At 33.1% G+C, this 11779-nt stretch overlaps 1 protein-coding gene across 1 annotated transcript; it reads left to right on the top strand.

Moving 5' to 3' along the window:
* The first annotated feature begins 9646 nt into the window (after nucleotides 1–9646).
* On the top strand, nucleotides 9647–10702 carry LOC110886357 (secoisolariciresinol dehydrogenase). Its single transcript, XM_035980072.1, has 2 exons — nucleotides 9647–9666; nucleotides 9910–10702. Exons 1-2 carry the CDS (start codon nucleotides 9647–9649, stop codon nucleotides 10700–10702), a joined length of 813 nt encoding a protein of 270 aa, XP_035835965.1.
* Nucleotides 10703–11779: the final 1077 nt, after the last annotated feature.

The raw sequence follows: 11779 nt of genomic DNA on the forward strand, positions 1-11779 counted from the left end.
AGTTGTGTTCATCACGTTCTCTTAACCTCCTCATAATTTAGCATAGAAGCAAAAAATTGACAATCGCAAGACCAATAAGCATACTAGGTTGTAGATCTTTCGTATACAAATGCAGCAACCCGGTTCCAACTTCAGTTTCAAACATCACTTTCCTGCATATACACAGATGTACAACATCTTTTATCTTCGTGTACTAAAAGACACACTAGTGTATAACAGTACGTACACAGATGTACAACAGTATGTACACTTGTGTACAACACTACGCACACTTGTATACAACAGTACATACCCCTGTATACAGCATTATGTACAGATCTTCAGCCTGAACGCACAAAAACAACAAAAACAATGTATATTTTAACAGAATTTTCACATTTATAATCTACAATTACACTTACAAAACAACGAGAATGAATGTTAATAGTGGCAGTGGTTCGGTTACCGGTTCGGATTCCGCAAGTAGAGTTAAATTAGAGGAGCCGGGTAGTAGGTCTAGGAATAATAGTAAAGTGGCAATCTTTCGGGACCGTGAAGTTGAGCGAAAGGATCCTGATTATGATAGGAGCTATGATAGGTGTGTTTTTATCTCCTACATTTACACATCAATGGGCCGGTTTGGTAACAAATTGAAATGGGTTTTCGGTCAAAAGTTTTAAATATGAAACAGATGGGTTGGGCTGAACTACCAACACTTTTTCATATGTACATTATGCAATACACGTGTGTACAGTATGCAATACACGTGTGTACCTTGTGTAACAAAAACATACATATGTGTACCAAGGAAATACACATGTGTACACCAGACTATACTGAAGTATGATTAAAAATATAATATCAAAAAGATATAAACTACACTACAAATAAAATCCCAAAAAGTGCACATTCTACTTAACATATCAAGTCAACATGCAATACGTGTTAAAAAAATAATGTTTCTTACGCATTTGTAGATGCAACCTCGTTTAGTTCTTTTTCAACCCGCTCGTCTTTTCCGTTTTTTCTTTGGTTTCGCAACCCTATAAAAAACAACAATTTGAAATTAGGCAATTATTTAACAGCATAGTTGCAAAGACACATTTAACTCTAACCAAGTCGGAAAAGTTTATATTATGCATATGGCACTTACTTGTGCCTCTACCTATCCAGATTATCAATTATGAAAATACACATGTGTATACTCATCTGAATCACGAAACTAATACCCAAAATAACTTAAAACACAACCCTAAGATAACAATGTTCATAGCAGCTTAAAATTAACCCTATAATTACCATCATGCCATTGAATAAAAATATCAAGATTATGTAAATCAAGGGTCCAGATCAGTTCACAAGTTTCACTCTCAACCTATTGTTCACTCTAGAACCCTACCCTATATATATATATTATATATATATATAGGGGGCCGCTAGAATGAGAACCACCTCGAGTTGTAAGAACCGCGAGAACTACTTGATCCGGGGTGAGGTGGACCAATTTTTTTTTTTCAAAAACGTAGATGCATGTATTATAAACACATTCGTAAAAAAAAATTAAAAAAAAATGCCGTGCGTGTAGTTTTTTACACCACAAGTTTGTGGTTTACGAGTTCCGTAAATTTAGGTAAAACACTTTTTTATGTGTTTTCTGGCCATTGCGTTTTACAAATAAGACATTTCTATGTGTTTTCTGGCCATTGCGTTTTACAAATAAGTCATTTCTTTGTGTTTTTGGTGCATTGCGTTTTAGAAAAATGTCATTTTTTAGGTTTTTTTTCATTGCGTTTTACGTGGTTTTTCTATTGCGTTTTACGCAACTGGGTTTAATTTTTTTTTTTAAATATAGCAATAGTATACTCGTTTTAAAGATAAAAAAACGCTCGTTTTTTTGATGCAATTTTTATAAAAAAATAATGTCGTATGAAAGAGTTATTAACGTTTAAAAAATGGGGGGAATTGGAGGAGAGAAAAACTATTGGCTTGGATTGACTAGAATGACCTTGAACAAACTCACGCGCCTCTTTTCTTCCTTTCAATTTCCCTGATTTAATCTTAGCCCTTGATTAACTTAATGGATGGTTAAGATCACTTCCTATCCTTCCTAGCCAAATAAACTTCCTATTGTATCTCCACCCTATACACTTATACTTTACCTATAAATGGTTAAGCGAGTAAAACTATAAATGCTTAATACCATAAATTAAGTGTCATCAGTTTGGACCGGTTCGGTCCAAACCTAAGGGTGGCCGAATTAACCTGGCATGGATTAGAAAAAAGAACCTGACCCAAATCTAATATATGACTTGTGTAAGTCGGTTAGAGACAGGTATGCGACTGTTTGGTTCTTCACAAAAACGGCAAAGATGCTTCGATCGTTTCTTCACATTGCGACTCATAATTGTCATCATACGACGAAAATCATCATCCTCCGACATTTGAACGTCTCATCTTCTTCGAAAATCCTTCTGATTATTGAATATGGTTGAAACATGAACTTGATTATTATTGATTATTGAATACATACCTGAACACGTTGTGTTGTGAACTTGATTATTTAAAACTTGATTTGTAAGTACATTATGTTTTCAAGAATTATAAACAACTGATTATTATTCAAACTTTGATTTATGAGCAATTCATGAACTTCCTTTTTAACATTATGTTTGAAGATATCATATTTAATATTACTGAAGCCCAAAATACATTCCTTCAAAATTCTGGCCCAAATACACATAATAAAAACCCAATTGCAAAAAAGCCTATAAAATAAATACGGGCTCACCTGTATTCGCCTATTAGGTCTGGCCGAACCGAGCCCGGCCGAGTTACTTCAGGTCCAGACATCAGTCCTATTTTTTTTTGTTCGGTCTGATCAAGTCTTGGTCCATTGCACACACTTGGTACACGGCCACCGCCACACCACCAACCGGCAATCGTTGCCACAACTTCCCATCGCCAAGGCGAAAACCGTCAAACCTACCGCCCGTCACCAACATGATCGTTGCTGCAACCACCTATCCTCTCAGACGACATTACCACAATCAACATTCCCGCCACCTTCACCAGCACTATCCTGTCACAACAGCCAAACAGCCAGTCAGCCACTGCCTTTGTTAAATTTTTTGTTTTATTTATTTGTTTTTATTATCTACAAAACGTTAATATATTATAGTGGAAGGTTCAAATGAGAAGAATCAATTTTGTAAGACGAAAAAGAAGAAGAATCAACCAATAAAAATACTTTATTTAGTGTTGTATTTAAATTTATTATAAGAGTACATGAGTAATTTTGTATAGATCATTAGTTTACTAAATTTCACTAGCTTAGCTAACTTTTATAATTCAATTTCAAAACTCCCAATTATACTTGTGTTTACTGTTTACACGTAATAAATTCCATATCATTTAAAAAGTATGCACCTACACAGACACATTCTTACTTCTGCATACAAACCTACACACGTACTATTACACCTACACATTATTTTACCCACACACCTAAACATACACACTATTATACCTACACAATTATAATTCTACCTATACACCTACACAATTGTAAAAACTACATAACAATAATACAATCCAATATATGAACAACATTGGCCTACACCAAGCCAAAAAAAATCCTACACAATCATTTTTGTATTTTTCAAAAAAAAAAAAAAAAAAAAAACTAGTAGAAAGGAGCATTTGATACTATTCCAAGCCCACAAGATTTAACCTTTCCAAAATTAACATGATACTCTTATCTTATTATTTAAATTCTAAAGAATAAAAATTTTACATACTAGTGTGTGATTTTTTTAGTTTTAATAAAAGCAAGGGGTAAATAAGTAATTTCAGATGGATTTAACGAAGAAAACTAACACCCATCTACTCCAGAGACCATTCAAGTAACAAAAAGTAAACAACAGGGAGCACCGGCATAATTTTCAAAAGTTTGGGACTATAAGTGTTACTTTACAAAACCACAAGGACTATCCGGGTATTTTACTCTAAATTTAAACATCGATGTACTTTTGTAAAACATAAGGGTTAATTATTATATATTTATAATCAACAGTAATATAAATATACCATTCCAGTCGATATCTATTTTTCATAGCCAATGATTTTATAGCTAAGTGGTTATAAGTGAAGTCAGAGGGTTTTACACTAGCCATTGTTGCGTGATTTCCTCCTAGAAACAACATTGGAGCCGTTAAGGGACTCGTCTTATAGAGCTTGCTCTATGCGATATTTGAACGCGGGTCGCCGTGAATTTTTAGATTCTACGGTGATGGCGGATGCCAGCTTACTAAAGCTAACCTTCCAAAATAAAAATATCTATGTTTTATGATTTTCATGTGATCTTGAAAAAGAGTGCATATATTGTGCTTTCAAATAGTACTAGTATTCGGACCCGCATTTTGCGGCGGGATTGTTAAGCCGAACCAAAAGTAGACGTAAAAACGTTAAACCACGTACACACGTTGCAGAGTGTTAACTTGCAAAAATTAGACTAAAACGTAAAATATATAAAAGAATAATTAAGTCGACTTAGGACCGTTAATCCGCAAAACAAAATAACGTAAAAACTTTGAACCGAACATGCGTGTTGCAGTGTGTTAACTCGCAAAATTTAGATTGAAACGTAAAACGACAACTTTGTAAAAGATGAAAGTATACGAGAACAAAATTGAAAGTGAAAAAGTGTTGGAGTAAAAACGAAAAATGTTTTATGACAAAGGTGAAAAACACAAAAACTATATGGGTGAAAATTATAAAATAAATGAATTGCAACTCCTACTAACAAACTAAAACTTGGTAAACGTAGGCTGAAATGAAATGCGCTTTAACTAATTGTACTTACAGCTATGATGACTTATATAAAATCGAATAGTAAGTTCACCTCACAAAATCTTCTTATGAATTAACAGAGGGGAAATATCATAAATTAATTTGTTAGACTTTTGTATACACTACTAAAAGAGCTTATAGTCCAATGATATCAAGATGTTATAGTCCAATGATATCAAGATATTATATTAGTATTATTTTCTCAAGTTGTGGACCATTCTTAATGGTCATATAAATGTGAATGTGAATAAAAAGTGTCGCATACTAGGCAACCCCTTAGCGCCACATAAGTAGGTGGGGGTATCCATACGTGTCCCATGAAAGTGGTGTAATGGTGCATTATGAGTGTGAAAATGAGTGAGTTTTGGTCAAAAAAATAGAATAAAAAGTAAACCCTTGAAGTGAAATGGCCCCTCTCTTTGCGGTTGCGCTCACGCTCCTTAGTGCAATGCCCCTCCACACCTTCGTGAACATGGGGTGCAATACCCGACCATGTCTAGGTGGCACCCATACGCTCACTACAGGCAGTCTAAGGGTTCAACTCTCACAAAAAACAGATTGTATAAGTTTTAGGAAAGAGGAATAGATGTAGTTTGTCATTCGAAAAAACAACCCACTACCATAAGATTGTATTTGTTTTTCTTGAACTAGACTAGTAATATAATGCATTTTTTTTATTCAATATAAAAAGTCAAGACGAGAATAAATAATAGAGAAAACCGCCCGAATAGTCCCTGTGGTTTGCTCCGATTTCACCTTTAGTGCCTAAATTTTCAAAATTACAGCTATAGTCCCCAACTTTGGCAAATTTGTTCTCGGATGGTCCCTGACGTGAATAGGGGTTACTTTTCTCAGTTAAAGTGTGTGTGAAATTAACTAAATGCCCTTAATATAAAACAAAATAAATTAAGGTGGGGTCCACATTTTATATTTAAAATAAAGATATTGTTGGTCAAAGTCAACATCCCTGCAACAAACCACCGCCGTCACCACAGCTGCAACAAACCACCATCATCACCACCCACAAACTTGCCGTCGCCCACAAACCACCATCATCCATAAACCACTGCCACCTGCAACCACGGTACACAACACCATCACCCCTGTATCTACCAACAACTCCTAAAAATCCCAAAAACTAAAGAAAACAGAGCATGAATATTTTTCTATTGGTTTTTCAATTGGAGAACAACAAAATGTCGACACAAAGTAACTTTAAATAGTTTGATTTTAGGAAGATAAACAGTTTTCTATATTAATTTATTATATGCAACCAAAAATTGAACATAGTAGATTAAATTTGCGATCTGTTAATCTGATGAAATAAAAATAAAAATAGCTCTGAAAAATGTTGACATCTCAGAAACTCAAGTGTTCACATCAGCAAGTGTTAGAACTACAGTCTAGAAGCAATCATCAAACAATAAAAAAAAAAAATTATAACAAACACAAAACTAAGTAACAACAATCGAACCCTTAAATTTGATTTTTTGGCATCAGAGTATGTTGTCGATAAAGATGAGTCAACCGAGGAGCAACAAGAGCAGATTCAAAGCTAGATGAGATGGGCAGACAAGTTATGGTGGTAACGTGGCGCAGGTTTTACATCCAGTGAAACAGTTGATCGGAGAAGCTATGGTGATGATGTGGGACAGCTGATCGGAGAAGCAGTTGTGGTGGTTCTTAGTGGAGATGGTGAACGGTGGGGTGGGTTGATGATTTGGGTAACATATAGATGGTGAGGGTGAGAGTGAGGGTGGGGGTGGGGGTGGGTTGAGGTGATGAGTGTGGTTGGGGGTGGATTACTAATTTAAATGTTATTTTTTAATAGTAAGGGTATTTAGGTAATTTCATACCCACTTAATTGAAAAAGACTAACCTTCATCCGTATCAGAGACTATTCGCGAACGAAATTGAAAAAGTTGGGGACTATAGTTGTAATTTTAGAAAGTTAGGGACTAAAGATGAAAAAAGACCAAACTACATGGACTATCCTGACATTTAACTCTAAATAATATTGCCAGTTTAAAATTGAAAACAATTAAATCCGTTTAAAACAATGATGTGTCTCCTTCCCGCGTTTTATCTTACCATATATCCCAAATATAAAAAAGACAAAACGAGAATAAATAATATCACCAGTTTAAAATTGAAAACAGTTAAGTCCGTTAAAAACAATGATGCATCTCCTTCCCGCGTTTTATCTTACCGTATATCCCAAGTTTGCCATTATGCTTGATTATAAAAATCTCCATCAACAAAATAGCGACAAAAGTATCACTATTAAAATCTCCACCAGCATCAAACTTGCAACAGATTGTAGCTCAACTGCCCACCCAGTCATGAAATTTATGCGGACTTGTTTGCCACAAATTTGTCGTTACCTTTCTTAAGTTGTGATGACCTGATTACGTCAGCTATTGCTATTGAATGATCGTTATACATACGTTATTTTCAAAAGTGTCACTAAGACGTCATATTGATGCCTCTACCTACATCTTTACAAAAGATATATGTTTTTTTTTTATTATTAAAGTGTTGAAACACCTGTATATGTTAAAGATTTTTTTTACTAAGTTACACTTTTGTTGTAATAGTATGACACATATTCAAGCTCAAGCTTAAGCTAAGCGAGCTTGAATTGTATGTCATGAATCTATACATATAATAAAGTAAACTAATGTGTGACACGTGTCATTCATTGGATGCACTTATTTTTGGGTTTTCCCGCCTTTCTTTCATATTTATTTTCTAATAATTTATCTTCTAATTTGTAGATAATATTAAATAGAAAAACGTTTATCTGATAATTATAACCCTTTTATTGAAATTTGAAAAGGGTTTCACGCTTTTTTGGATTTTATTAAAATTCATGACTACATTATATAATTATAAGTTTGAATATATATGTCAAAATTAAAAATTATTCTTCAAAAATTCAGTAACATCCATACTCTATATATACATTTAGAAAAATGTTAATAATTGCAAATAATACTAAATAGAAAAATGTTAATTGAATACAAAAAAAATATAGGATATCATCAAATGTATATCGATTACTTAAATGAGTATACACATGCATGAGCGGTGATAAGGGTGTGCGGGGAGGACCACCGCACAGGGTCTGTGATTTCGAGGGGCATGTGTTTTTTATAAAAAAAAACCCGATATCTATGTTAATTTTTTTAAAATAGCATACCAAACATGCTCTTAGTGAGCCCAATACCCATTGGCATTAGCTTTAGGGCATGTTTGGCTAAGCTTTCTGAAAAAATTTATTGACTTATTGGATTTTTGAAAAGTCATAATCTACAAAATGATGTTTGACAATATGGGTGTATGTGAGAGGAAAAAACCAATAAGTCAATAAGACACTCCATACTGACTTTTCCAAAACCCCAGTAAGTCTATAAGTTGTTTCAAAAAACATAACCAAACATGCTCTTACTGAGCCCAATACCCATTTTATTTTAAAATTAAATAATAATATTAAAACATTATGAAAGAACATATTTTTTCGAGCTCAAACAGGGTACATGAATCCTTATAGACGACTCTGTACACATGTATGAGATTTTTTTACTACTATTATTATTAGTTTTATTATTTATCAAATATATATAAATGTCTCCGTTTTTGATTTGCATTTACAAGAAATATTTATTATATAGTTTAAATTGTTCAACCCGTGTAACACACGGGGAACTAACCTAGTGGTTTTATAAGATAAACTTGTAATTGATTTGATAGTCATCGGAATTTTTTTATTAATACATATTCGATCTTTGCTCGATGATGGTTGTGTAAGAGATAATAATTCAAACTCAAATTTTTATAAATGTTCTTGAATCTTGACTCATTTTTTATTCAAACTAAAGTTATTAAATTTCTTGATCAAACTCGAAACAAGTTAAAAAGAAAAATCAAAATCAAAATCAGAAGTAAACTCATTTGGAAATTGAAATGATATCAATATGTTACATTGTTACAATTGGTTAATGGTTATAAAATCGAAGAATGATTCCCTCTAGCCATTAGCCCATTAACATTTTGTACGATTCCGTTTATTTATTTATATGTTAAGGTAGTCTAAAGCCGAAAAAAACATGCATATATTACAACATAAAAAGTTTGTTTATAATAAGATTAGATTTAATTACACAAAAGTTATCTTATGTAAAAATAAAATAAAATAAAAGCATGACACATCAATATATTGAGACGTGTTTTACATTGACCAAAATCCATAAAAATGAATATTGGTACCAATGTTGTATGATCGGAATGGGTTAGTATGGTAGCGGTACTCAGTTAGCTTATGATACCAAAAAATACTTTATTTTAAATGCAAGTTCGTTTAAAAAAAAAAACTTTATATCGAAATGTTATTGATTATATCAATACATTAATAGTGCAAAAAATAACATAAAATATCGAGACAGACTAGTATCAAATAATTGAATTAGATGATTGATTGTTAGAAATTCTTGAAGTTCTTGAATTTTCTGAAGTTCTTTGGTTTCGCTCGGTTTTATAGTTTTTTATGTGTTGTATGACTAAAAGTTATTTAACAAACATTTAAATAAAACCTTTTCTATCAAACTATGCAATTTCAAACAAAAAATAAAATCCATAGCATAATGTTTTAATATAAATTGAACTTACAGCCACAATTTTTAAAAATGAATTTCACCACAAAGACGGCAAGTTCATTCCGTGTGCCGCTCAAATCTGGACAATCAATCTCCCCTATATAAGTCGTAAGTATTATGTTTTATATATTGAAGCTAACTCTCTTTTGTGTTATTGAAAGACGATGACAAGCTCTACACTGAGGTTTATTTTTACAATCACTGATTTATTTTCTATTATATAGTTCAACCTTTTATTATAAATGAGTTATTATGATAGCATATGAATATGAATGTAAATAAATAAAGTGACATTGTCTAGAACAATTTACTGAGTATGATGATGATAATGATATCTCTGGGTAGCCACAGTCGTTTTCCTTTATATTTTGCATAATGTATTAAAATACACTCATTTTAATTTTTTCAAAAATGCGTTTGTTTGTAGACTTGAAGGAAAGGTAGCATTGATAACTGGAGCTGCAAGTGGAATTGGAGAGTGTACCGCAAAACTCTTTGCTCAACATGGAGCAAAAATTGTAGTTGCCGACATCCAAGATGAACTTGGTCATGCGGTTTGTGAGACCATAGGTTCAACAAGCTCGATATATGTCCATTGCAATGTAACCAATGAAGACGATGTCAAAAACGCTGTAGATATCGCAGTTGCCACTTATGGGAAGCTTGATATCATGTTTTGTAACGCGGGGATAATGGATCCAAAAAAAGCACGCATAATTGATAATGAAAAATCTGATTTTGAACGTGTATTTAGTATCAATGTCACAGGTGTTTTTCTAAGCATGAAACATGCTGCACGAGTTATGGTCCCTGCAAGAGCGGGGTCAATACTATCTATGGCTAGTATGACTTCAAATATTGGTGGTGGAGCCTCACATGCTTATTGTGGTGCAAAGCATGCTGTAGCGGGCTTGACGAAGAATGTAGCAGTAGAACTTGGACAATTTGGTATTCGAGTCAATTGTTTGTCACCATATGCAATGGTCACAACGTTAACCACAAGTTATACTGGACGTGAGCCAGAAGATCTAGAAAGTGCGTTGAACCACCTTGGCAACCTGAAGGGAGTGACACTTAAGGCAGATGATGTTGCTAAGGCCGCCCTTTTTCTCGCGAGTGATGATGCAAAGTATATTAGTGGACATAACTTATTTATTGATGGTGGATTCAGCATTGTTAATCCATCATTCAACATGTTTAAATATCCGGAGGATCTATAAATCAAGAATATCGTCTTACCAGATAATTTTAATAAGACAAACTTACAAGATCTTGTAAGATTCCATGAGTTTGCAACTTGTTATCGTTCTTTATTTGATTTGAACTTTAGATGATCTCAAGGTTCCATTATTGTAATCTACACATGTATAAGATTTATCGATTATCTTGAACTTATAATCTGATATCAAAACAAATTTATGTCAATTGCGCTTTGTGCTTATACAAAGTTTGCAAAGCTTTTTGAACTTTATAATCAGATATGTTGAACTTATAATCAGATACCGTTTTTTATTTGATTTGCGCTTTGGAGGCCCAATCTCATTCATAAAAGCGAGCAAAGCTCACAATTGACTACTTAAGGAAATATGTGCTAAAAGAAGCTGAATTCACTAGTATATGAAATACTTAATATCAATCATAAGAGATTTATATATAAATCACATCGTTTTTTATTCAAGCTGTGTAATATACGGGTCTATAACGTAGTTTATACTAAAACAAACGTGGTCCCTAAGGTACCTAACCAAATATAAAGTTTCTAACAATAGGGACCTGATTTTTCTTTTCTAGTTTAGGTACTGAACATCTATTAACAAAGGCTGGGACTATCCGGACACCTTGTCCGCCTATTTTCACACTTTTTGAAACCTAGACGCCTCGTATAGCTCTATACGAGGCGTACATGCACTGAATTCGATGGGGTCTCAGAGGGTGTCAGGCATGATGTTTAAGGAACCCTATACGAAGGGTATAGCCCTATACGAGGCGTCCATGCTTGGTTTTTTTTTTTTTTTTTGGCTGAAATGAGGGGTGTTTTGGTGGGTTTTGGTGGGTTTTGGTATGGTTTTTTGGATAGTTTTTGAAGATGTCTTTTTTTGTTGAAATTTTTTTTGGTTTTAAAAAAAGTTTTTTTTTCTTTTTTACACTATAAAAAGTTTTTGTTTTTTAAAAATCAACTATTTTAAAAATCGTTCTTTTTTGGTTTTAAAAAAAGTTTTGTTTTTTTTTTTTTGTTTTTTACACTATAAAAAGTTTTTGTTTTTTTTTAAATCAACTATTTTAAAAATCGGCTCTTT

Source organism: Helianthus annuus, chromosome 11 (assembly GCF_002127325.2).
Source record: "Helianthus annuus cultivar XRQ/B chromosome 11, HanXRQr2.0-SUNRISE, whole genome shotgun sequence".
Lineage (NCBI taxonomy): Eukaryota > Viridiplantae > Streptophyta > Magnoliopsida > Asterales > Asteraceae > Helianthus > Helianthus annuus.

Excerpts from the sequence above, each read along its gene's own strand:
- LOC110886357 (XM_035980072.1), top strand. The coding sequence starts at position 9,647 with ATGACAAGCTCTACACTGAG. Across the intron at positions 9,667-9,909 it reads ATGACAAGCTCTACACTGAG|ACTTGAAGGAAAGGTAGCAT; the intron begins GTTTATTTTTAC and ends GTTTGTTTGTAG.